A 27,437-nucleotide genomic window follows, 5' to 3' on the forward strand; every position below is an offset into this window, starting at 1 on the left:
ATAAAAGGAAGTGATTTGTTCATTTTTGAAAATAGCGTAAAGATTAAACTCATTTACCTCAAAATACTTTGTTTATATTCAACTTTTATAAATTTTTAAAACTTGCTTTATAGTTAAATGATTTGTGGAAAATAATACTCTTTTGATACTTTTAATCCAGATGTGATATCAATAATTATAAAAAGGTTTTAAAAACGAACAAACAAACAAAAAATAAAAACTGAGATATTGTGGGGCGCTAATTACTTATAAATATTTTCATAAACTCTTAGGTTTTTCTTTTTAAACATTTAGGCCCGAATTCAAGAATAGAACTTGAAACAACGAGTCAGGCTCAAAATCTGAATTTGATTTTCAAGACCAATACAAGTTTTGAAATCAAACTTCAAATTTGAAGTAAAATTTAAAACTCAGTTCTTGCAACCGAATTTTATTTATCAGTACCCCACATTTATTGCATTTTGCTTTTACGGAAATATCAGGTAAATATTGTAGATTATTTGTTGAGCACATGCGGTTCAAATCAATGTGTTCTTGAACAGCTTTCAAAATTTTATAAACAAAGTGGGGTAGCAGGTCTATTTAGCCAATCTGTGAAAATTGTGGAAAATTTCAGGAGAGAAAAAAACAACAACATTTGATTTTAAATAAAATTTTGTGTCGTTAATAATAATTAACAAAAGGAATGAGCATTCGAGGCTTTTAAATATTCTTATTCAAATCAAAAACTCAAACTTTTGAACAAGTTAGATTTGAAAGTTTGCCAGAGAAATCAAGATATTTTTTTACTAAAAAACGAAATCACGTAGCTGTAAGTTCGTTTAAAACTAATCCATTAATGTATAATCGCTGTTTTGAATTGTTATGGTGTTGAGTTAGCATTCAAAATATGGAGTCGATTAGACGATGGGAAGTACTTGAAAAGTTGATTGATTGATGGGACGTCTTTAAAAACGCTTTAAGACTGATTTTATGCGATGTCAATGACGCGTCATTACAAGCTTAGATTATAAACTCACTGCGAGGAAGACCTTCACAGGACTGACAAAATTATCCCACTAATCCTACTAGTACAGATGCTTTTTCCTTTATAAATGATCTATTTTTTTTATTGAGAATTTATTGATATTGTTTAATGATTTCTAAGACGAGCAAAAATGTCATTTCAAATTTTTGTAGCAGAATACTAAACTGCTGCTCACGAAAATCGTGATTGTGGCGAGTGATATGGTTCGTGCTCTTGTTAAGTAAAATGGTAAGATTTTTTGTTGCTACCATGTTCTCACTGTAATTTGGAAGAGTTCCTTCACTCGATAATTTTCTCTCTTGACTAAACTCTCGACTGTCATCTTGAAAATATTTGATCATTTCTAAGAAATATTTCTGTGAAGTAAGTAATAAACAACTAATTAAAGTAAATAAACAAATAAAGGGTGTGTAAACGCAAACCCCGAATTGACTTTATTAAGCTAGAAGTGTAAAAGTATTATGCAACTTTGACGGGAGAACAAACGAAAAAAAAAAAAAAAAAAGTTAGAATATTGTATGGTAGTTTTTAGAAAACGTCCAAAATTTTTTTCCTCTTATGGTTATCTTTTCGAGAACCGACAAGTTGTGACAAGACTATTTTGTAAATTGCTTTATAAAATGAATACAATTTACGCTAAAATATAATGTACTTGAGATATCAGTTACATTAACTATACCATCCTAAACAATTTTATTATAAGTAATTATAAAATTAGGAGTGTTTAAGAAACTTGCTTAAAGCCCATTGAAGCATACTTTGTCAAATAGATATTGGCCTGCTACTTTAGGCTGTCGTAAAGTGTTTTGTCGATTAAGAGTTTTCCATTGTAATGTCACTTTTAATAAAAATATCCGTTTAACAATTACATACTATGACGTCATTCGCATGGCTAATTTCGGCTCAATAAGCACCTAATTTAAAAACCTTAACGTTCAAGTAAATAAAATGATATCAACTCATAAAATCTCTTTTCATAGCACGTGACTAACAGTTGTTAAAATATTGGCAATAAACAAACAAAAAAAAATCAAATTAAAAGGAGTTTTTTCGAAAGCAACGTCTCTTTTAAATATTGAAATTTTTCTTGCTCGCTGTGAGAGGAATAAGTTTCAAATTACTTTTAGCTGAAGTATCAACTAATACATGCAAAAAACCTTTTTTAATATATATATATTTGCCACCTTATGTTATTTTCAGGGATCTGTCACCATCTATTGAAAAGATTTCACTAAATCGGACAAAAATATGAAAAAAAAAACAATAGTTAAAGTTTGATAAAGAAAAAAATAGAAGTAGAAACTGGAAGCATAACTACAGATGACTGAAAAGCAAGTAATTAATTATATCTTTTGTTTTAGTGAACGCATTCTCTGTATAAAGTCGGCACCCTAACTTATAGTTTACAAAATATAGTATATAAAACGAACCGCGAAGTTTCTTGTGACGTCACAACAATCACGAGGTTAGAAAGACATGTATCTTATTATTATAAAGTACAATCCTATTTACGCCATAGTAATAATTTAAAGAACCGCTGCTATTTAAGCCGAATCTCAGACATTTACCGAGAGAGCGCAATACAAATTTTAAGTTCTGGTTTGAATTGCGCTTTCATCCTTTAAATAGGCATCATAAGCCTATTGTTAAGTATATCGATGAGTTTTTATCATTATTCTAATGTGGTATGATTATTCAAAATGCTTTAGCAACTCTTATATTTGCGTTACCCTCAGCAAAAAACTATTGAAGCTTTTAAAGAAAATAAAAAGTTTCGTGTTCACTTCATCTCACGAAGTTAAATTGAAAGCAAAAAGTCATAAAAACAGAAAAGAAATTAGAAATTACAGAGATTTCCACAATCATTACAGATTTTATGTCATTAAAATATACAATAAATCAATGAACTACAAGTTTAAAACATTAACTTGTCCGCCATTTTCTCACTAAACGTTTAAATAGTGAAGCGATGTTGTTAACTTAAGAAAAAGAAAATCTTTACTTTAAAAAATTTATTAAGTTGCATTCAATTTCAATATTAGATTGAGGAAGCATTTGGCTCTTTGTGCAATGAAACAGCCGCAAAATGATTAAATATTAATAAGTGAAAAACTTCCTAAAAAAAAAATTTGAAAAATTTTCTTACATATATTTTTAACATTATGCCAGATTGTGACGTAGATTTCTCGAGTAAAAAAAAACTAGTGAAGTTTGCATTTACATATGTGTGCGTGTGTGTTTGTGCGTGCGCGCGCGTGTGTAATCTATAGGATGTGTTTTGCATGTGTGAAGGCTTGTTTTTGTATTATTTCCAAAGATAAGCAACTAAACAAATGGTAGGGTAAGTAACTCTTAGATTAACAAAAAGTTATTGAAACCCTCTTTTTGGAGAGGAGATTTTTTTTCTACGACAATTTTTTGGACCTTTTGTCATCTGAAATGTACTAAGAAATCAAAAGATGTACTAAGAAATTGAAGTGAAAACCAGGAAAAGCCTCCCCGACTATTTTCTATACAATAATAAACACTTTCGTAAAACTACGCGATAGATCTTTTGATATTAAGATAGCTGGTTCTCATTTCACAATAACCGATTGTATGAAGTGGAATAAAGATCATGAATATATATATTCTTTGCAAAAATTTAATAAAAACTTAAACATCTAGTCTTCATCCTCATTTTCCTTCAGTTCTTCTTTAAACTCAAACATCGGATTTTCTTTTAGGAAGTAAAAAGTATACAGCAGGGTGGAACTGTATTCAATAATGGCGGATCAAAAGGATTTTTTTACACAGGTAAAAATGGAATTTTAATTATCCTGTCTTTTAAATACTAATTTTCAGTTTGCATTCTGACTGTTTAATTTTTTGTTTGGATTTGAAACTTGTTTTTGAAAGCTAAACAAACCGGAAAAAAAAGTTTTCGACGAGAGGTACTGAACTAAAAATTGCAATAAAAAACTTACATTTTAATAACTAGTATTTACAGTTTCAATTGATTTATATTTATAATAAATTATTATATTAATTAATTCAATTTTATAGTAGCCATAAATACGTTTTCTTTTAAGATTTCAATTGAAAACTCGTTTTGTTGATTAGGCGAAAGTTCAAAGACGGATCTCGATCATCTAAACTCTAACGAAAGCAAAATACAAAAAGTAACTACTGCTAATGACTCAATTCAACCGGCTGTCGAAAAGATTCAAGATCAATCTACTCAAAACATGGTGTCTTGGCGGCCGGCTTTAAGCAGCGAAAACAGCAATAACAGACATGATCTTAATAACAACAACCCCCTTAAAATTTTGAAAAGTAAAAGTGTTGATTTGTCAAGCGAAAAAAAGCGGGGGAACGAAAGCAAAAAAGTGAAAGGATTAATTAACCGCAATGATCCCTCTCAAGTTTCGTTTCAAGAAGAAAGCGCGTGGCTTGAAAGTCTTGTTGCTGAGGAAGTTGTGTCAAAAAAGAACAAAGATCTCTTGCAAAAAAAGTCAGCCGGTATTTGTTTTTTCTCTCCAATTTCTTTAATGACAGTAATTATCATTTGTCAATGTTGTTATTGCTCCAGTTGTAGAATTGAATCAGTGAGTTCAAAACAGTACAAGCTCAGCAAGTTTAATTACTTTTTTTTTTTTGCAAAATTTTAGGCACGAACTTTACCATTAACATGTATAGAATTGTATCTTTTATGTTTCAGAAAACGAGAGCAATAAACAGTTTTTTGGGGTTACTAGTCTTGCATAGTACATTACTAAAATTTACTTGATAACCTCAAAATTTTGGTTTTGTTCTGTTTTTGAATTCACTGATTCAATTAACTATAAATATGACAGTTATACGTGATACATTTTTGATATTAGATTTCAGAGCGGTTGGTTCACCCATGTTACCAATACCTCCGAGTGCGCATGCACCTCCACCGGTAGAAAAATCCCAGTATAAGTATCAGAGATCAAAAAGCGAAAACGTAATAGAAGATAATATTGTAATAGACAAAAGAAAAAGATGGCTAGAGGAGCAAATTCAGAAAACAGCAACAACAACGAATGTGAAAAGCAAATCCGATGTTTTTCAAGATAATAAAAAGATTACCAAACCAGTAGAAATCTCTGATAGCTCAATTAGCTCTATAAACGATAAAGAAACTCAGTCACATCAATTACTGCAAGGAGATGGAGATTGTATTGATGGCGGAGACAAGCGCGGAAATGCTTATAAGCTCCCTTCACAGATAAGGCATAGCAAGAGTGTAGACTTGGATGTAACAACACAAAATTGCATAAAAGTCAATGAGGGGGCAAAAAGACTTGACAATTACAATGAAATTACTTTTCTCAAAAAACAAAACATTGCGAATGACAACAAAAGATTAGAAAACGGAAGTAATTGTGACAATATTCCTCTTAACTCATTTCAAATAGGTCTGGCTCAAAATAATTTAGCAGAAAATTCATCAATTAAGCCTCATTCTTATAATAATTCAAGTGCTAATGACATTCAAAAAACTGACAAAGAAGTATTAGCAAGCATACAAAGTGTGAAAGATGTAGCGAAGTTATTTCAAACAACAGCATCGACTACAGAAACTTTGGTTAACAGGCGAAGTAACGTAAACAAAGGAAATGCTCGCCCGAAGTCTTATCACGCAGGTGTTTTCAATAAATACGATTGGACATCACGAGATAACATATCTAAAGTCGTCCCTGACAGCAAAAGCGACAATGCAGCATCAAACTTAAATAAGAATAAATTTGGGAGTACAAACAATCTATTGTCTGATCAAGCTAAGAAGATAGGGGTAACTTTGTTAGCATCAGACTTAGAAAATATAATCTTCGAAAGTAACGTAACATCCACCAAAAGCGAGAGCAAGAAATCAAACGAAACCAACTCAACCAACGTAAATTACGGAATGAAAAACACGCGTATAATTGAAGAAATCGCCGAGACAGAACGAAGAGAACGCGAAATCAGAGAAGAAAGAAGCAAAAGGTCTACGATAGACGTCGGTGGAGATTCAAATAAAACTGGACTAGCTAACTTCTTAAAAGAAAATGAAATTCATGTTTAAAAAAGTAACGTTATGTAATATTATTTAAATTCTCCAAAAATATTAGTCACTAATTTTGTCAGATTATTCTAAAAAAAAGCTGTTAATAAATTTATTCTGTATTAAGTTGCTTCTTTACAGTTTGTCAGTTATTTAAGGTGTTTGAAAGCAGAAAATATAAGAAGTTATAAATTAACAAGTCTTTAATTATAAAATAACCTAGATGACCTACTGTCTTACATTAACTTAAGGGGTAGAAAATGACTCTTAATGAACCTTTAGGATATATTCAATACCATGAATCTCAACAAAAGCACTTTTTCGCAAAATATCAAAGATGTCTAGAACTGGACATGTATCAAACTAAACACATTTACATTCAATTCGTTGTCCTAGTGATCTTTAACTTTCTCTTCCTCTTCTCGCACATTCTGATGACACATAAAAACTACATTTTTTCTAAACACTTTGAAACATTCATGAAACTGTCTAACTAGATGCGCAATAAGTAGTTTTAGAAACAGGACAGTTTCTCGCGTTCTCAAGAGAGATCTATATTTTATCACATTCTATTGTGAATGCAACTTATCTTAGTTTAATTTGGGAGAGTTTTTTTGTTGATATTTCCATCGTCTCTACTTGAAACAACACAAACACACACACACACACACACACACACACACACACACACACACACTCACACACACAACTTTACGAGTTTTGTTGGAGTTTAAAAACTGGCCTACCTTAAAATTATTTAGAAATGTTCAAATTAAAAAAAGCTTCTTCAGTCATAATAACCTCCTCCAACTTATACCTTAAGCTCGAAAAACTTTTCAGATAAGTTAGTCTAGGAAACTTGCTTCTTTAAGGAAGTCACATTTTTCATACATAACTTTGCAGGTCTCTGAGTTACCGATAATCACACTGAGAGGTTCAATGGATAAAGGTCTAAGGAGCTGAAAAACCATTCTTTTGGTACTAAAGATTATTTTTCAGCCATGTCTAGGTCTTCTTTGAAGTATGGCAAATAATTTCATCTTGAATAAAAACAACATCGGAGAGATGTGGATAATCTTGACCCAGAGGACAACTTTGGTTTCTAAGATACTGACATAACTTTTAGTGTTGGGTTTGCTAAGTGAACAAGCGGAGGCGTTTTTCCCCTTTTAGATGCTACTACCCAAAACATCAATCTGTATAAGATGTTTTTTTTGACCTACACTCCTGAGTTGTTATGGGCTGACAAAACATCATCAGTAATCAGCAATTTTTCTGCATGGCAAGTTACTCAAATACATATTCATATACTAAAACGTTGATTGTGTAGATGAAAAAAAATAAAGATAAAGAACTGAAAAAAATAACGATAAATAAAGTATACAATGCTCACTTAAAATCACCTTAAATGCTTTAAACCCCAACTTTTTTTAAATGGGGAGGGAGGGGGGTTTACTGTAGCTTTGGAGAGTTTTTTAATACAGTGAAATTCTCAAAAAAAAAGTGTTCAATAGCTTTTCACTTAAATTCATATGAAACAACTTATTTCATTAACGAATTAAAAGGAAAATCTTGCGACGAATACTTTTAGTCCAACAACAACGCGACAAGTTTTTTTAAACCTATAATAAAAGTTCTTTGATTTTTTTTGCCTCGTTGTTAAAAAATAAATATCGAACGACAGATATAGACATATTTATATACAATTGCAAATATATACAATTTGAATAACTTTCAGAATACTCGTAGTGATGTACATAACGTTTGTACATAAGCGAAATAAACCACATTCTAAAAAGTAGCAATCACAAAAGGAGGGTAACGTTAGAAAAAAAAAATGAAGCCAGCCCCATTATGAATAAATATAAATTACAAATAATTATAAATTAATATGACTATCTAATGCACTCCTTTTTATGTATAACAGAATTAAAAATTAAATGGTTTACAAATAATTTATTTGTAACAGTTTTAAAAATAAAATTTTCGTATTAAGCAAATGGTAATTTTGTGCGATAAACCCCTGTAAGAAGCCAAAAATAATAATAATAATAATCAGATCATTAATAGCGTTGCAATCAATTCAGGTTTTTTTCTGTATATTAACAAAGTCTCGAGCTCAAAAATGGTGTCTATTAAAGACTTTCATTAGTAAATGCCTATTAAAAATTCTATATGCTAGATACCATGTTAATGTTCCTGTCATTATCATTTTTAAAAATAATCGGCGAGACCCGCGCAGAAGCGGCAGAGAGTAAAAAGTTCTCGTCATTTAATTTTACATAGGACGTGTGACCTGGGACGTCTGACATAGGTTTGTCATCGATCGCAGTGGCAATCTCTATGGTTTGAGAGATATCGCTTAAATTTGTATCGGCAGAGAATCTGCTCACCAGAGACTGCTCATCGATACATTCAGCAACGTCTAACTTCTTTAGGCTGGCTATGCCACTGTGTAATCGAAAATGCAAACGGTTCTCAAGCCCATACTTCGAATAATTTTTTCTGTAAAAGGAAACATGTTAAACACTAAAAATACCAAATATTGGTTCGTTTAAATACTCTAAATAGTATGGTGGTGGTGGTGGTGGTGGTGGTGATAAATAAATTAAATCGCGTAGACTTTCTATTAAAACCTCAAACGAATTTGCTTTTACGACGAAATTATCTACTTACAACGTGTTATTGAAAACTTCCAATGCTTTCTCGTGTTTACCCAAACTCTTGTACATAAAAGCTAGCTCGGCAGACGCGAAAGGTGGATAGTAACAATCCATTTTGCTTGAATGGCTTGTAAAGGGACTGTGAATAAAATGAAGATACAATATTACCGAAAAGAAGCCGTTTATCCAATGTTTACACACACATATGATAAATATTTTACCTGTCTGCAACTTCGTTAAGAATTTTCTCAGCTAGATCGTTCTCCTTTAAGTGACGTAGACAGATGCCTTGTAAAAGTTTGCAAAGACATACGTTGTCATGGTGATGCTTTGATAAATCTTAAATGAAAAAAGAATCAAGAGATAAGAAAGATAAGAGATAAGAGTGATAAAAGAAAAATAGGAAACGACAACTTTAAAGTAAATAACACTCTTGCCTGGTTCCGTTTTTAAAGCGTCAAGAGACTTCTGTACGAGATCCAAAAAATATTTCAAAGTTTCTTCGTGTTTATGAAACATGGTGAAGCCATTCCATATGTGGATGATTTCCTGAGTGCATAAATATATCAAATAACACGCATAATACACAAAGAAAAGTTTACACTAAAAAAAAAAGTAACTTTAATGTATATAACTCGGCTAACATTTAACAACTAAGATTTGAACAACTTTGCTTACTAATCCTGGCAATACTAATCTGCCAGTTTCGCAGTACTTATGCACTCGTGTCACAGCAAACTTTTCAAAAGGAATTGATTTCCCTGCAATTTTCTGTTGATGCTGGACTACTTCACTAAAACAAATTCAAAAAACATGCTTTATTACTTCATAGTATTGATTACAGAAAACTTAAATTTGTAAAAAATTAAAATAAAAGACTAAAACAAACAACTGATTCAAACACTGATAAGAATATCATTAATCATTCATAAAAAAAAAAAAAACATTGCTGTCATATTTATATGAAATACTTGGACTTACTCTAAAAGTTTATCAATATTTTCCTTAATAGACGTTTGACTTATATCTTCGTCAACTGGTAATTCTGATTGCTGCATTATAAGGAATGCTGCATGCATATACTTGTAAGAGCACTTAAACAAATTAAGATAAGATTACATACATACATACATACATACATACATACATACATACATACATACATACATACATACATACATACATACATACATACATACATACATACATACATACATACATACATACATACATACATAAAAATAGACAGACAGACACATGTGCAGGTTTATTAGAATAAATTCAATTTGTTAATTAATTTATAAATATCTGACCTTTGACCATTTGCTTTCCTCAGCAAGAATGCTAGCATATTTTGCAGCATTTGACCATTCTCCCTTAAAGCTGAAAGAAAGAGAATTTAAATTTTTTTTGGATCTCATAAAACTATAAAAAACAACTGACAACTGACCTTTATAAAAAATCTAAAGTAAAATGTAGGAAAAGTTAGTAAATCATCTCAACTCAATTTACTTTTCATACAACATTAACTAACTTTTTATAGCACTTCAGATTTCTTATGACCTACAGTACCCTATAACACTTATGTATAGTATTTCACCACAAACAAATTAAAAATGACACAACCAATTAAACACATAAAGAAGCATTACAATTACTTAAACACAACCTGCAGTTATGAATAATTCTTGACCAATAATCAACGGCAACTCATAATTACTCAGTGACAAAAATATTTACTTAACAATCATAAAAACAAAACCACTTTATCACCTCAAAAGAATAATTATCAAATTAGACTTTTGCACTTAAAATCAACACTCTTTTAAATAAAACAAAGTAGACAAAAACAAAGTGGACAAAACTTAAATTTACACCTGTAACACCACATCATTTCCCAATAGCATATGTGGTGAATCTGCTTCCAATCAATGTTTACAGATACGGACTTTTCATATTCGATCAGTGCCTGAAAACATGCAAAATACAATAGAATTTTAATATATATAATTACTATAAATAATATTCAGTATTTATGATTGAGAAGTTATTTTCAATAACTGGAAAGAATAAGTAGATTTATGTGGAGCTTGATCACAATCTTACAAATCTTCAGCAAACAGACAAATACAACTGAGCATTAAGATTTAATTGATATCAATTTAAAAAATAATATATATTGATAAATAAATTGATAAACTGCTGATAAATTTTTTTTGTCAAAATTTAAACTGAAATTAAATAAAATAGGAAAAAACAATTTTAAAATCAACTTTTATCTTTTCTTACTTTTATATATATTATTTTTTTATAGACTTAACTTTCTTGTAACTTTAACTATTAAAACAAACTTATAAAAGTTTGTTAAAGTGTGAGTAAATAACAGGTTGTAGTGATTGATTTAACAACCAATATAAAGCTGTTTTATGCGCTTGACATAAACAGTTACAATTTAAAGAGCAGCAAATATTAGATTAGAATTTATTATGTTGTAAAGCCTTTTGCAGTCTCTTCTTTGCATTTGGTTTATAAATAGTAAGATACTTATTAACGTAGAGCAAAAAACAAACTTTAAGTCAAGAAAGATTAACAAATTAATTTATGAAAGATTAATAAACAGATTTATGACACAAATTAGAGAGAAAATACCATTAAAAAATAAACAGTTCAATTTTTACCTAATTCAATCTCTTATTACAAATATCAATTTTATACAAAATTAATTGATTGCACAATTTATATTATTTTCAATGTTCATAAATACTTTTGCAGTATTTTTTTTAACACAACAAAAAAATATTTCAGTTTCTTGAACATTTGTACACATCTTATGCACTTCTAATAAAAGCACTAGACAAAGATTAAACAAGCCAATGTTGAATTTGACATGTTTCCAATGTTTACACAGAAAATAAAAGAGACTGTTGTATTTTATTAAGCAAAATGTAAATAAAAGAACTACATTAAACATTAGATGCCCAAAAAAACGTCGTTTGTACTGGTGATTTTATTATTCCGTTTTATCAACATAAAAGCATATGTACTGGTGATCTGATTGCTTGGTTTTATCAACAGATAAATCAAGATCAATTAGAAAGAAAAAATGTTCCCATTTCAAATGAAAGGAGAAGACTGTAAATATAATTTTTGTATATTTTCACAAAAATTCTAAATACACTTTACAATAATTAGATTTCTACATTATAAATGACTCTTCTATTTGTTATGTCTTGTTTATGCATAACTATTTTTTATTATAAAATAAAATAGTTATTAATTATAAATTCTACAACTCTATATAAATTTTTAAGTAAATATTTGTTTCTATCATAATACTAATACAAAATAACAAAGAATATTTCATTTAACATTTGTAATATTACTTTATAATTATAAAATATTTTTTATTTTAAAATAGAATACAAACATTTAAATAAATTTTGATATTTCTTTAACTTTTAATAAATTTTTTAAATAGGGCTACTGCTTGTTTTAATTGTTGAGACATTCACATTCGATTTGGATGATATTTATGATGAGGGATGCATATACAATAAAACATCAACAAATCTCAACGCAGATTTCATTATTGGTGCATTATTTCCAATACAAGATTTAGACTTAAATAATCAAAAATATTATTACTCTTTTGAAGAGATGCCCTACATAGAAGCTTTCTTGTACACAATTGAAGAAATTAACAACAGCTCAAGTATTTTACCCAATGTGACACTTGGCTTTGATGTACGTAACAGCTGCAACAACATACAAGTTGCTGTTGCACATACAACCGATTTTATGCTTGATAAAAAGTATGTTAAAGATGAGCAAGAAAATATCCTGTTTAAAAATAATACATGCTACTGTAAAGCAAACAGAAAGAGTTCATTAGCTGCTGTTATAGGTATTTACAACTAAAAAAATATGTATATAGTTATAAAAATATATTTAAGGATCATTAACTTATAATTTTATTTATAACTATTCCTTTTTTATATTAACAAATTTTTACCAAACATCAACATATCAGAGATGTCAATATCTTGATGTTTTATAAAAATTTAGGTGACAATACTAGGGAGTATGGTGATGGTGATGAAAATAATAAAATAATGACATGATGATAATATGATGATGATAATAATAAGATGTTGATGAGCTTAGTACTTATTTTCTGTATCATTTTATTTTAGGAGGTAAGTCCAGCACTATCTCACTGGTAATCTCAGAATTTTTGCAAACTGACTATGTACCTCAAATAGCATATGGATCTTCTGAATCATATACAGGAAAAGATAACAGATTTAAACGGTACCTGAGTACAATACCCCCAGATGAAAATCAGATTTTAGCCATTATTCAATTAATTGAATATTTTGATTGGACATTTCCTTTTGTCATTGCAGCTGATGATGATTTTGGTCGCAATTCTCTACTGCTAATGCAAACCAAACTAGATGATAGTAAAATATGTTTGGCAGCTTCACATCTTTTTGATGTCCAACGTTTGGAAAACAACATACCAAACATCATTGCAGACTTAAAAAGTGAATATACAAGAACAACAGTTGTTGTTTTGTTGTGTGAGTATGAACATGCAAAAAAAATCATTCAAGCTGTAAATAAAGAAGGACTTTTGAACTTAACTTGGATTGGAACTGAAAGTTGGGCTACAAATATTGCATTATCAAAAACAAATATATCTACTATAAATAATGGAATAATTAGTATTAAAAAAACAATACCAAAAGTAAGCGAGTTCGAAGATTTCTTTGATGATATTATAGTAAAGTCACATTTACCCAATGTATGGTTCGAAAGTTATTGGAGATCATTGGGAATAGATCTAGATGATAAACCTAAAGGAAATTGGATTCAAAAGCCTAACTATTATAATGTTATGTCAGCTGTTTATGCTGCAGCACATGGCTTACATAAATACTTAAACTGCACAGAAAGTGGGTGTCAAAATAACAATAAACCAATTCTTTATTCAAAACTAATAAATGATATTGTAAGTTCATCATTTATTGTTCCAGGTACAGACCAAAAATTTCAATTCAACAAATATGGAGATGTTGTTTCAACATCATATGAATTTGTTGCATGGCCGAGAAATAAAAGTCTATTCTACATCTTTGGAAACTGGAGCGCTAATAACCAAAGTACAACTTATGTTAACTTTTCTCTTTTAAAACAAACTAGTTTCAAATCAACTCCATTAGCAAAATGCAGTGAACCATGCAAGCCAGGATATTCAACAATAGTTGGAGAAAGAAAATGCTGTTGGGAGTGTGCAAAATGTGATGAGGATTTTTTCTCAGTAGATGGCATAAACTGTTATAGGTGTCCATTTAAAACAATAAGTGATCTTACACATACAACTTGTCTAAATTTAACAAATATCAAATTTAGTTTAAAAAACTTGGGTGGTCAAGTAATTTTTGGAATGTCTTTTTTAGGTGCAACAGTTGGCTTTGCATCATTATTCCTCTTTATAAAAAATTGGAACACCCCTATTATAAAAGCATCCAGTAGAGAAATGTCAACAACACAGCTGATTTCTATTGTGCTTCTATTTTGCCTACCACTCCTTTATCTAAATAATTTAACTCCAATTCTTTGTGGAGTGCAAACTATTTGGTTTGGTATTCTGTACGCTTACATAATATCCTTTATACTTATAAAAACATATCGGTTACTACGCGTATTTAGAAAAAAACGATTTTCAAAAATTTCTAAATTTTTAAAAAACAAATATCAAATAATGCTGTCTTTATCACTTGTAACAGTTCAACTGATAGGTGAGATTTGTTGGTTTTTTATATACCCTCCTAAAGTTGAAAGCTATGTTAACAACAAACAGGTGACAATTGTTGACTACTGTGGAAATAATAGTGACATATTACTTTACTACAATATTGGATATGTATATTTTTTATCTCTGGTAAGTGGATGGATGGCTTTTCGCGCAAGGAAACTTCCTGAAAACTTCAATGAAGCACAATATATTACACTTGCAATGTTTATAACATGCTTATCATGGGCTTTATTTGCCTTTCTTCATGCTATAAGTGAGCGAGAGCAAAAAAATTTGATCTTTCTTGTTATAAACTTGATAAATAGCTTTTGTTTGTTGACTATACTCTACGGACACAGATTCATCATAATTATCTTTTATCCTCACTTAAATAACAAAAATTACTTCCAGAAAGCCCGCAAGAATGCTACAGTTACAGCATTCATAAATCAAAATGAATTTATAGATAAGGAAAGATCAAATGGAACATCCATGATTAAATTTGATTTTGACTCAATGTTTGACTCATACAGGCGAAAAAACAAGATATCCACAGCAAGCTTTAAAAAGACATCAACTATCATGAAACAAAGTAGCACAACTTCACAAAATTCAAAAATCCTTTTTAAAGAAGACAATAGAAAGCAAAACAGCAAAATAAAAAGGATGAAGGAACTTGCTAAGTCAATGAAACAACCAAATCATAAGATAAACCCATCTATAAAGAGAAGTGCATCGTTAAATCACATTAAAACTTTTCAAAATAGAGCATTTGACAATTTTTCTGATATTGAGAACAAAACAGAAATGTTTAAAACGACTAACAGAATTGCATCTTTAACATCTGAAACTCAATTAGTAAGAAGGAATAGTGAACAGTAATCAGAGTTTAAAAATTATTTATAGTTAGATTTTATTTTTTTATTTTATTTTTCTTCAAAAGTCTTTAAAAAAAACATTTAGCTTTATAATTTTTTTACATTAGTGTTTTCATTTTGGTTAAAACATTTGCCCAAGTATTACTCTGGTAATTAGGGATAATTATTCAATTACTTTTACTCAAACTTTTAACAATAAAACTAAGTGTTAGTGTGGGTGTGTGAATATAGTCTTTTTAGATCTATAACATGTTTTTAAAAGATTAAAATGAAATGACTCATTAAAATGAGTGACTTAAGTTATCTATAGCGTTTTACACAGTAGCAATTTGCAGACTTTTTAGTACTAGACTAAAGAGATTTTAGAGTCAAAAATAGTCATTTCTAAGTAATATTTACAAAAAGAAGCTTTCCCTTTACATAGAGCTCTAAGCCCTTGTAATGGATGACTTTACAGACCAAAAACTTAAAAGGGACTTTTTTTATGCCTTGCTCTTCACAATACTCCATATTGAATAAGTGGATTCAAACTAGGCCAAACAAAGGCCAAAAGTGTTTGGGCTAAAAATTGGTCATTGTTTTATAAAAAAATTTGGGATTTTTTATGGCAGAATAACTTGGAGCTCCATTCTGCTGGAACACGCAATTCCCAATTTTTAAAAAATGTAATATATTTTGAAAAACACTCGTAAAAAACGTCATTAACTTAAAAAAATTTTAAAAGTACAAAAATTTAAAAAACTGCAACAAGTTTTTAACATCAAAAGTAGTTATTTAATTAAAAATCTTCCTAGTTCAATTTTGCTATGGTAATCTTTTTGATATAGTGTCATGTAAATATATACATACATATATATATATATATATATATATATATATATATATATATATATATATATATATATATATATATATATATATATATATATATTAGACATGTCCAAAAAACAACTTTTTTTAAAAATGTCTGAGCACAGCCGCTAAATGTGTTCTTTGTAATAAATTAATACTAAATTTAAAAAATTTTTGAATAAAAAAAATTTTTAGGGGTTGCTCAAGACCCTTAAACATCAGACAAGTCCCTAATATTTTGAAAAAAAAAGTTTTTTAAAACCATATCATGTTGGGTCTCAAAAGAAGTGAAATTTTATAAAAATTTCAAAAATATTAACTATTTTATATAAAAATTACCAGTTCAAATTTTATGAATTAAAAACTATCGTTTTTTAACAAAAAATAAAAAAGTGCATATTTTTAAAGTTTTTTTTAATAAACTTTTTAATTTGTGTTTTTTATAAACTTTTTTTATTATTTTTGAAATTTTTATAAAATTTCACTTCTTTTGAGACCCAACATGATATGGTTTTAAAAAACTTTTTTTTTCAAAATATTAGGGACTCGTCTGATGTTTAAGGGTCTTGAGCGACCCCTAAAAATTTTTTTTATTCAAAAATTTTTTAAATTTAGTATTAATTTATTACATAGAACACATTTAGCAGCTGTGCTCAGACATTTTTTAAAAAAGTTGTTTTTTGGACATGTCTAATATATATATATATATATATACACACACACATAAATATAAATATATATGTATATAAATAAAAAAATATATATATAAATGTATGCAGGACTTTAAGAAACATAAATTATGTTCATAAAGACCTGGAACACTTTTTGCGAGTGTTTTTCAAAACAAATTTTGAATTAATCTAAATAAAATGCAAGTATACCTTGTCTAGATAACATTGTGTTTGCATCAATCGGCCAGAAAAATACAAAAACAAACTACTCTAAAACAAAAAAAACATTTCAACATAAAAAAGTTAAAACTTAGAAGAGCTTTTAATTTAAAAAACCAGCCATATTACCATAAAACCAGCCATATTACCATAAAATTACATAATTTTACTTCAAAAAAAGTTTATTTACCATGATTATTTTGATCACTTTGTATTGATTATCTATCTAAGTAAACTTTAACTAGTACAAATGACCTTATAGACTAAAAATGAACTTTAAAATCTAATATTATAACTATTGGAGTATAAGTAAAACAATATATTTAATAAATGTTATTTAAATGTTACAGTATATACCAGTGTATTGATTACATACACCAGTGTATATGTCAAGAACTTAAATTTTTAGAAAGGAATCAAAAAAATGACCTCTTTTACATACCAAGATCTTGTCAAGATCTTTTTTAATAACATTTTAAACTAAATAAATATATTGATGTGGTTAATTTACTATAAATGTAAATGCTTTTTATTACATTTTCATTATGTATATACTTTTTCAATTTTTTTAGAATGTTTAATTTTAATCAACTTTAAAACTACTTTGTTTTATAAATAAACTTAACATTTTCTTATTTGATTGCTTATAATAATCACTATTTAAACATTAACTTAATTTTTATCACCATTGCATTAACTAAATGCAATCCTTAGAAAGCCAAAAGCATTATTAAATTATTTCATTCAGAAATTAATAAATCTTACTGTTATTTAACAAAACTCACTCTAAGATCAAACATTTTCTTAGACATCTTTTAATGCAAACAAGATAAGAATAAATTATTAATCTTTTGCAATAATCTTTTAGAATAAAGAAAAAGCTAAGTATTTAAAAAAAAATAAATAAAAAAAAAAAAATAATAAAACTCGAAATTTACTCTGCTTACATCAGGGTAAATTGTCATGTATTTTGAAAGACGGCTTGAGCTATATGCAATATCAATATCTCCAATTCCTATAAAAATAGAAATGAGAATTTCTAAAAAAAAAAAGAAATTTTTTTACCCTAAATTTAATGTAAATTTATTATCATTTTTGTTAAACTTAATGTGAAAATAAAAAAAGATAGGTGAAAAATATTAGGTGGTAACTGCACATGACAATATTTTCTATTTGGAGAAACAACAAAAAGACAGTTATAAGCTAAACTTTTGCCAATAAAATATAATAAACTTTCATTGGAAATTCATGATACATTTCAAGGATTAGAATAATTCAATTGATAGTTAGAAGAACCAGTGAATGAATGACACACCCACACATAACAAAAATTACCTAACAACGGAGATACAACAAGGTGAAAGCCCAAAAGAGTAATACCACACATTGCATCCCGTAAACCTTCAGAATGACATCCTTTATTGAGAAGTAAAAGCCCATACTCCTATAAAGAAAGTATAAACATCTAATATTTAAATTAATGTGAGATATTTTTAGATACTTTTCTTAATACTCTTTCTGGTATCTACTATCACTTTTTCTAGATTTTTCTAATTGTTATTATATATGGAGGTTTTTTTGTTTTATATATAGATATATAAGAAATGTGTTTATAAGAAACTAGTAATAGAATCCCTAAAATCTTAAGAAACTTTAGTTACTTTTCGATAAAAAAAAAAAAAACTTAATAAGTGTTCAACGAATATTCTCTAATTTGTGTTCTGTTCAAGGTATCTACTATCACTTTTTTTAGATTAATTGTTATTATATATAGAGGTTTGTTTCTTCAACATCAAATATTGGTTCTGGCGTCTAAATTTGACAAAATATGGAAAATCAGAACATAATTAATTAGGTAAAATTATTAAATTTCTAATTAAAGCTTAACATTTATTGAAATGTTGTTCTTTCAACATTTATAAAACTGCCTAAGTAAGCTGTTAAACAATTTAACTGTTTAATAACAAAAGTAATATGCACTGAATTATGCACTGAATCTTATGTAAAGTTATTTTAATAAGCAGTTACAAATAAGTAAAAACTTAAACTAAAAATAAAATATATGTTAATACATACAACATAAATTTTAAGAAATTTTTGATATCATAAAAGAACAATTAAGTAAAATTAGTTTCTCTAATGTACACATAAACAACTTGATTATCATGCTGTAGAAATTTATATGAGTATATATTTACCTTATCTCCAGAGAAACCAATCCACTCAAGCAGTTTTAAGACACGTGGAGGTAGTAGAGAAAGGAGCTAACAATATTTAAACAGTTTTTTTACTTGTTTATATTCCTTTAGTGGCAAACATAGCTAGACAATGGGTAGAAATTAATATATTTAAAAAGCCAAAGCTGTATCTACATTTTACCAAATTGAATGTACCCATGCCCATTTCAACCCCACTTTCAAAATCTGCTCTTGTTACTGATTCTTTCAGTGAGATAGGACTTTGTTCCAAAGCATTTAGACAGCCTCTGTAAAAAAACATAAAATATATTATTGATTTTAAAACTTTGGAGAACCTTTTTTATAAAATAGTTGCTTGAGGAAGAAATGACTAAAGTTAGAACAAAAAGACATCAAACTCAAAGTTTAAATAACATTATTGAAAAAGGGTGAGAACTGTGTCTGAGCTGCTAATAGTGAGAGATAACTTGAGGTATGACATTTAGCTGAGAGCAAGGTGTAAATGAAACAAGGAGCTAATTAGTGGACCAGCCAGTGAGGAACATCTACCTGGTTTGCTTCACCAAAAGGTGTTATGTTATCAAGATGAGTATGTCTGAACCTTAGGAGATGGATTCAGGCAACCAAGCCCTCTCTGAGAAAGGTAAAACATGGTACAAACAAAAAAGCCTTGTGATATTGATAGTCATAGATAGCAGATAGAGAAAAGTCTAGTGATAGTGAGAAGTTCTGCTTTGTATACTGTCATAGAAGCCTTAAGATTTTTTTTAGCATCAGAATTGGTCATACTGAGGTGCTAACAAAAAAATCCAGGCACAAATCCCAAACACTAATTATGCAAAAACTGTAATGTTTATTATAAAAATTAGAAGGAAAACGGGAATTAATATTTCTAAAAAATACTAAACAGCATAAGAAAACAATAACTTTTATAAATATGTACCTGTATAGTTGGTAAGCATTACGTATCTTTAACCCACCTTTTACAAAGCTAATCAAATTTTCATCCTAAATCAATAAATCAAAAAACAATATTAAAAAAAAAAAAAAGGTTTTCAATTGATTACTATTTGCAAAAAACTTTAGTGACAGAACTTTTCTTCAAAAATCTTGAATAACAGGTTAATAAATTATTAACCTGCACAAAAGTAAGCAAAGCTTCTTCAAGAAGACACTCTGCATAGCACAATTCTGCATGGAGTTCAACTAAAGCATAAAACTACATGTAATCAATCATAAGTTCAATTCATATGATGGTTAGTATCTTTTGACTTTGGTTCAACTATGCTTAATGTTAAATATAACTAGATAATAACTTTGGCTGCTTTACTTATTGTAAAATCATCAAAGTAAGGCCTTCCAAACCAGCTGTAAAATGACTCATTCCATGTTCTTTTTTTTCTTAATCTGAAAAATAAAAGAACCATATATATATATATATATATATATATATATATATATATATATATATATATATATATATATATATATATATATATATATATATATATATATATATATATAACAATAAAGATAAATGAAAGCAACAAAAAATAATAATAGATAAAAAACTGGTTAAAGATGGCAAAATATACTTGCTGTTGTTTTAAGTTACTTCTATTTCTTATTTTGAAAAAAGCCCATACTAAAATTATCAACATTAAATTTGTTGTATACCAATAATAAATAGATTATATTATAAATATTGAAATATCAATTGTAAATAGATTATAAATATTGAAATATTAGTAAGTTTAATATAAATATACTTATCACATGATTTCAGAGTTTCCTTCACTTTTTCATGAGCTAATTGAATATACTTCTAAAAAATTCAGATTTAAGAATTTTAATGAATCTGGATAGATTATTATAATATCTATTTCCAACTCTAGTCAGTAATTTTAAAAAGAGCTGTTAAGTAAGTGCACATAAAGAAACCAAAAAATTTTGATACTGGAGACTTAAAATCTTAGTATCAAAAATTTCAATTACAGATATTATGGACATTTCACCTAATTTACACCTAAATAAAAGTATAAGCAACTCTTCTATGCTATACTACTACTACCTAAAATAGCTTACAAGATTACACTCAAGAATAGCTTTTTTTAAATTTACTTAACTGCATTCCTTCTAATAGATCTCTCTTTAAAAGTGCTGGCTCTAACAGTTCTGGCAGAATTTGATTTGTCTTTTAAACTTTATCCTGTCTGGTTACAGATCCTGCATTACGGATCTATTAATCCACTAATTCATTTCTTTTTCTCAAATTGGAAAAAATTTAGATAAAAAAAAATTATCATTTTTGACCTTTTTTTAAAAATTAAACTTGTACTATTAGACAATTTTGAAAAATTAGCCTGCCTCTATAATAATTAAATATAAAACTTGAAGTTGAACTAATAAAACTTCAAGGCTACTATTAGAGAGAACACTATATCTTTTAAAAACCACATATTTTTTGGCTCTTATATGGCTTCAAATTAAATTCAAATTAAATTTGGTTCAAGATTATTTTATGACTATTTTAGACTATCAATTATATTATTAGTTAATTAATTATATAAATATTATGACTACTTTAAGACTATTTCAGACTGTTAAAGTTGGGTGAAGACTATTTTATTTTAACTAATGGTTGATTTATATAAGATATGGTGCATTTTTCAATTTACATTGAAAAATACATCATATCTTATATAAATTAACTGTAATTGTAAAACATTTTGTACCCTTGTCTTTAAAGTGAGAGTTGGCTTTTGAAAAGGGAAACTTTCCTTATTTTTGCACTTAACAGAACATTTTCATAAAGAAAGTTTTAACTCACATACATGAATAGATAACTGAATTAAAAGTAAAATACTAACTAAAATATATACATACCTGTTCATATGTTAAAAAAGCTTGAAGATATGCTATTGTTGATATTGATAAAGAATGATACATGCAAGTTCCATCCCTTAAGTCAAACTCAAAAGCATACATCAATGTCACTTTGATAAATAAAACAAACATATTGACAAAGTTGAAAAGAGTATATGCAATATTGACAAACATATAGGAAAGTTAAAAAGAGTTTATGCAATATTGAAGGAAAATTGAAATCTTCAACTTATAAATAACTGACTTTATTTTTAGTTAGTCAAAAATTGATGGAATTTTCATTAAAAACTAAAATGCAATGTTTTCTAAATTATTTTCTTTAACAGACTAAAAAATGAGAGACCCCATTTTATTTACAATCAAACAATTACTTTATGCATGCATGCATGCATGATTTTAACACCAGTTTAATAAAAGATTTTCTTCCTTATTTTGCATTCTTATAAATAAACATTTTAGGAATATATTTTTTATCTAGATCATTGCATATTACTAATATAAACTTTATATAATATAAATTTTAAAAAACAATTAGTCATAGAAAATTATATTTCTTGCTTGTAAATGTCTTGCTGAAATCCTGGATACAAAAAATGCCTTAGCACTGTGCTGTTGACAACTGCACAGTGCTAAGGCATTGTTTGTAAACACAGTGACAACTGTGTTTGTGTATAATCTTCATTTTATTCCCAAAATGAAAGATTATTTGTAAGTAGCATTTGTATATAATACAGCAGTTGGAAAAGTTAGAAAATAACATAAAAGTCCCATGGTTGGAATCCAGGTTCTGATGTGAATAAACAGAGAAAGTGGTAAGATCATATACACTTTATTCTTCTGAAGCAGTTTTACTTCAGTAAATGGCACTTAGCATTTTAAACTTATTCCACAAGCTTATAACTTAGCAATATAACTTAGCTCAACAAACTCCCTATAGTCATCTATTCAGATTCTGTTATATTTGTGCAAATAGCAAGATATTAGAACAAGGAGGTGCCACCAATGATTCCATTGTAAAGCCTGACAAGACTAAAAATCTAAAAATTGTCATGATCTAAAAACTGTTACTGGTGTTTAGAAATTAAAAGTTCAGGTCTTTTGGATGTGTGTATTAGAGTCTTTTCTAAAGCAGCTCCTATGACCAATCCAAGATGGTGAGAAATCAGGAAAAAAAAATTGTTTCTCTTTTTTTTTTTTTTTAAGCAATGAACAAGCACCAACATAACTTTTATTTGATGCAGTTGTAACAAAGTACACCTGATCTTTAATGCCCCACTTTAAACATTAATTGCAGAAACTTGCTCTTTACTTGTTCCAGCTTACAGATTTTAAACACCTAGCAACTGTTTCAATATAACACCAGAAACAAGAGCTTGCAGATGGTCTGCATATTTATCTACATATCATCCCAGTGAATTGTTAAAGCAACAGATGATGAGGATTTTGACCTCATTTTTTTGATTTGTGTGCTTCTGCAGACCTTTTCTAGTCTTTAAGCATTAGTTCTAATTTGTCTATACAAATCTTTGTTGCAAGAATTTCATGCTAAATAAGACCTTCCTGCTTAATAAAGATACGATTTCGATGACTTATAAGATTAAAAAAACTGTAAATTTGTCAACTTTGTAGAGATGCATGGTAAGCAAATATTTCAAGTAAATAAATGTTTCTCTCTTGTTTCCATTTCTAAATCCTGAAAAGTGAATAAAGAAAGAGAAGGTTGGAGAAAAAGAAATCAAGTTTTTAAATTTTCATCTTACTTACAACTTACAGGTTTGCATCATTATATCAAAGCAATCTAATAGCAATTTTTGAATTGGCATTTTATTACACAACTTTCACAATCTTTTAAAAAAAAAAATTGACTGTAAGCTTTCGTTTTTAAGGGCCAAACTACTACATAGGTATTTTAAGGTGGACCATAATTTAAGTCTTTTTTTTAAAATAAACTAAGGAATTTAATACTGGAATAAAATCAATACTTGTATTTCAGTAATATAGAAACATAATACAAGAATATTGGTATTAAAACAAGTATTCAAAGAAAATGAATAAATTACATTTATTTTGTAAGATACAAAGCAAAAACATTTACAGTAATATTATTTTTTAATAATAATAAAAGTAAATAAATTTACAAATCACATGGCACTTGAAAATCACTCAAATTTATCGGTTTATTTGGCAGAATTTTTATCACTAATTCTATTATAGTACCTTCTTAAAAACAAAGAGCATCCAGAGTTTTGTTGTCTGGCATTATTACTCTGTCAGCAGAAAAGATGACTTCAAATTAAACACTAGTCAGCCAAACTGTTAAAAAAGATCATAAAACTTTGAAATAATTTCCTCACACATCTTCATTTTCAAATAGCCTCATTTCCTTTTTTTAGGCTTGATTATATCATTAGTACATTCTGGTCATTCTCTGACAATCTTATAATACATTTTTTCACAAATAGTTTGGTATAATACTTTTCATATTAATTTCTCAGAACTTACTGTTTCATCTATTTCAACTTGATTTACTTCTAAATCAAGGATTAATTGAACAAAAAAAAAAAAGAAAGAAAGAAAAAACTGAAAAAAGTAATTAAAGGATACAAATAGTTTTAAAATAATGACTAAAAAAACAATTTTTAAAAGAAGAAATATAAAAGCACAAAATACTGGTATTTGAATCTTTTAATGATAGTATTCAATACTGAAAAATTTGACCAGTTTTTCAGTTTTTTATACCCTGGTATACCAGTATTGGATTCTCTAATCCTAAACATCTGGTATAGTTAATGCATAGGAAAAAAAATGCGTTTGAGGCTAAAAATAAAAATATAGTACCACTTTTATAGTTCGCATTTGCAAATTGTAGCTAAAAACACCTATTTTTACAAACAGAAATTGGAGACCTTAAAAATTAAGCATAATTTTTTTTTATGCACTCCAAATGACCCATTCCTATATACTCTTTCAAAAGTGGTTGGACATTCAGTTTGTTAAAAACTGCTTTGACTAGATAAGGCTGAAATTGCCAAAATATACCAATTTAGAGGAAATTCGTTGATATTTAAATTTCACAAATCTTTCTCAACAGAATATAAAAAACAATCTCCCACTCCACAAACAAAAAACTTATTGAGGTGGGTTGCTTCAAACAAAAATGCTCATATTCATGGTATACATCAGTTATGACCAAGGCCCATGGTTAGCAACAACCTTGTATGCAATGCAAAATATAAACTACTTTTAATACACTGGATAAAGTTAAAATCTGTTTAATATCTGTTATCAATTTTTAACAAAAACCAGAATGAAATTACCAGCTGTTTTCTCAAAACAGATTTTTATCAACAAAAAAAACAAGATTTTTTTTTTAACTTTTTATTCAGTTTACCAAAAAAATTTCAAACTGAAACTTGCTATTTTCCATATACATATACATACATACATACATACATACATACATACATACATACATACATACATACATACATACATACATATATATATATATATATATATATATATATATATATATAAAATTGTCAAACAGGAGTTTGAAAGAAAGATACAAGTAGTGTTTTGGATGGCATGGTTCTACTAATACATGATATGAGCAGCTCAATATACTTTCAAACATGCAATATTGACTATTAACATGGTTTTGTTCTATATTTAGTATTATAAATACAATTATGTTAAGTGCAAAGTAATATTTAAAGAGTTTTAAACTCACAATGATTGAAGGAATTCCTGTGCTTCTGTAAACTTATTGCACAAACATAAAGCTAGGGCTTTTTTTGCATTTTTAATGCTTTCTTTAAATGCATTTTCTTCAGCTGCCATAAAAAAATATTTTTTTAACATGTATATCTAAATCCCTATTTACTTCTTTTTACTGAAATATAAAAAAAAGTTAGCTTAACAGACATACAAAATAACATTTGTTCAATAAAGTATTTTTAACTTTAAACATACGCACCACTGAGAAAGTTAAGTATATAACAACATAGAAGTTTATTAACTATTAAAATGATCAGTGAATGAAGCAAAATCAGCTAACAACTATAAAATATATATTTGACTTTGTCATTTAGCCTTTATCTGATCTTGATACAAAGCTAAAACCTAACAAAGATATGATAATAAACGGAAACCATCTGCAATAAACAAACCAAATAGGACCAGTTATTCTTCCAAAATCTAGTAGCTATGCGAAAGTGATATTCTAGCTGTAACTTTGTAATTGTTCAATGAGGAAAAAAACATTTTTGGACTTTATGAAAACTTTATGAAGACTTTTTATGAAGACTTTATGAAAAAAATAATTTTTGCTCAAAAAAAAATACTGAAGAGAAGAAATACAGAATTGTAGTATCTTTGTTTTAATTGCGGTATTTCTGGAATGTTTTACAATCATTGGAACTTTTTAAAGTTATTTCCTTAGAGCTTCAGCTCCACGCTTTTTTACATATCTATCCCAATAAAAGTTTAAAAAATAATCTGTGAAGAAGAACATTTAGTATGTAGATCCGATTTGAATTGGTGTTAATTTTATTTTTAACCACAACAAGCCGAAATTTTGGCTGAGAGCAAATAAATGACGTTATTAAATAATTATAAATTTAACTAATTGAAAAGTAGGTTCCGAAAATTCCCATTAAGATTGATAAGCTGGAATATCATTTCCAAATAATTTCCTTTAAATTAAGTTATTAAAAGAATAAGCCCCATTTGAAACTTTTAGACAAAGGATCTGCTCCGAAACTTTTAAAGTATATCAAGAAAATAGAAATCTATTGCGAAAGTTAAAACTAATTATTTGTAAAATGTTGGGCAAAAATCGACAGTTAGATTGGGGTTCACATATTTAAAGTTGAAACTAAACCTCGATCCACACCTAAATTCAAAAGCGAATCCGCATTACAAATACAAATCTCTAAGTATTTTTTAAAATAGATTTCTTAAATAAGAGTTAAATTATAGAAAGCTTTTGAAGAAATCTGCAACAGCTTTCGTACTGTTTGGGAAACATTATTATAGAAAAAGTTGATTTAATTATTGATTGCTATGATAAAAGCAAAATCGAACAGATTCAAAGTCAATCAGTGTGTTATTTGTGATTTCAAAAACAAATTATTCTTGTCGAAAACAACCCTACTTTTAGGAAAAATTTTAGGACGTTATTGAAGT

At 28.0% G+C, this 27,437-nt stretch overlaps 3 protein-coding genes across 10 annotated transcripts; 2 read left to right on the plus strand and 1 right to left on the minus strand.

Annotated features, from left to right (window-relative positions):
* Positions 1–1,060: 1,060 nt before the first annotated feature.
* Positions 1,061–6,272, plus strand: LOC145192138 (uncharacterized). Of its 4 annotated transcripts, XM_090091434.1 has the most exons (5): positions 1,070–1,255; positions 2,228–2,362; positions 3,754–3,823; positions 4,130–4,528; positions 4,891–6,272. In XM_090091434.1, the coding sequence occupies exons 2-5, from the start codon at positions 2,348–2,350 to the stop codon at positions 6,099–6,101; spliced, it is 1,695 nt and encodes a 564-aa protein (XP_089947560.1). In that variant the 5' UTR covers positions 1,070–1,255; positions 2,228–2,347; the 3' UTR covers positions 6,102–6,272. The 4 variants fall into 4 exon arrangements, with proteins under 4 accessions (XP_089947563.1, XP_089947560.1, XP_089947566.1 ...); XM_090091437.1 differs by lacking the exon at positions 2,228–2,362 and having other exon boundaries at positions 1,061–1,255; XM_090091440.1 differs by lacking the exon at positions 1,070–1,255 and having other exon boundaries at positions 2,228–2,492.
* A 1,488-nt stretch (positions 6,273–7,760) lies between these two features.
* LOC145192110 (tetratricopeptide repeat protein 39B-like) lies at positions 7,761–26,274 on the minus strand. 5 transcript variants are annotated; one of them, XM_090093641.1, is made up of 19 exons: positions 26,227–26,274; positions 22,248–22,323; positions 21,131–21,186; positions 20,692–20,768; positions 20,500–20,567; positions 20,305–20,369; positions 19,543–19,648; positions 19,362–19,427; positions 18,499–18,607; positions 18,111–18,178; positions 17,155–17,214; positions 10,621–10,712; positions 10,057–10,126; positions 9,725–9,837; positions 9,422–9,536; positions 9,181–9,292; positions 8,965–9,082; positions 8,757–8,882; positions 7,761–8,585 (listed from the first exon to the last, which is right to left on the minus strand). In XM_090093641.1, exons 2-19 carry the CDS (start codon positions 22,308–22,310, stop codon positions 8,252–8,254), a joined length of 1,818 nt encoding a protein of 605 aa, XP_089949767.1. In that variant the 5' UTR covers positions 22,311–22,323; positions 26,227–26,274; the 3' UTR covers positions 7,761–8,251. The 5 variants fall into 5 exon arrangements, with proteins under 5 accessions (XP_089949767.1, XP_089949760.1, XP_089949773.1 ...); XM_090093634.1 differs by lacking the exon at positions 26,227–26,274 and adding an exon at positions 25,981–26,178; XM_090093647.1 differs by lacking the exons at positions 20,305–20,369; positions 20,500–20,567; positions 20,692–20,768; ... (1 more) ...; positions 22,248–22,323; positions 26,227–26,274 and having other exon boundaries at positions 19,536–19,571.
* On the plus strand, positions 11,684–15,522 carry LOC145192109 (metabotropic glutamate receptor 3-like). Its single transcript, XM_090093624.1, has 3 exons — positions 11,684–11,877; positions 12,222–12,647; positions 12,937–15,522. The coding sequence occupies exons 1-3, from the start codon at positions 11,847–11,849 to the stop codon at positions 15,423–15,425; spliced, it is 2,946 nt and encodes a 981-aa protein (XP_089949750.1). The 5' UTR covers positions 11,684–11,846; the 3' UTR covers positions 15,426–15,522.
* Positions 26,275–27,437: the final 1,163 nt, after the last annotated feature.

This window comes from Hydra viridissima, unplaced genomic scaffold (assembly GCF_058129835.1).
Source record: "Hydra viridissima isolate aposymbiotic clone 2 unplaced genomic scaffold, HvirCarnegie_v1 scaffold_1, whole genome shotgun sequence".
NCBI classification, from domain to species: Eukaryota; Metazoa; Cnidaria; class Hydrozoa; order Anthoathecata; family Hydridae; genus Hydra; species Hydra viridissima.

Coding starts and splice junctions, on each gene's coding strand:
- LOC145192138 (XM_090091434.1), top strand. Junction 3,824..4,129: donor AAAAGGATTTTTTTACACAG/GTAAAAATGGAA, acceptor TTTGTTGATTAG/GCGAAAGTTCAAAGACGGAT. Junction 4,529..4,890: donor CTTGCAAAAAAAGTCAGCCG/GTATTTGTTTTT, acceptor TTTTGATATTAG/ATTTCAGAGCGGTTGGTTCA.
- LOC145192109 (XM_090093624.1), top strand. CDS start 11,847: ATGTTCCCATTTCAAATGAAAGGAGAAGACT. Junction 11,878..12,221: donor TCAAATGAAAGGAGAAGACT/GTAAATATAATT, acceptor TTTTTTAAATAG/GGCTACTGCTTGTTTTAATT. Junction 12,648..12,936: donor TTCATTAGCTGCTGTTATAG/GTATTTACAACT, acceptor ATTTTATTTTAG/GAGGTAAGTCCAGCACTATC.
- LOC145192110 (XM_090093634.1), bottom strand. CDS start 26,111: ATGTTAAAAAAATATTTTTTTATGGCAGCTGAAGAAAATGCATTTAAA. Junction 19,649..20,304: donor AATGCTTACCAACTATACAG/GTACATATTTAT, acceptor GTTTTTTTACAG/AGGCTGTCTAAATGCTTTGG. Junction 18,179..18,498: donor TGTTGTATCTCCGTTGTTAG/GTAATTTTTGTT, acceptor CTATTTTTATAG/GAATTGGAGATATTGATATT.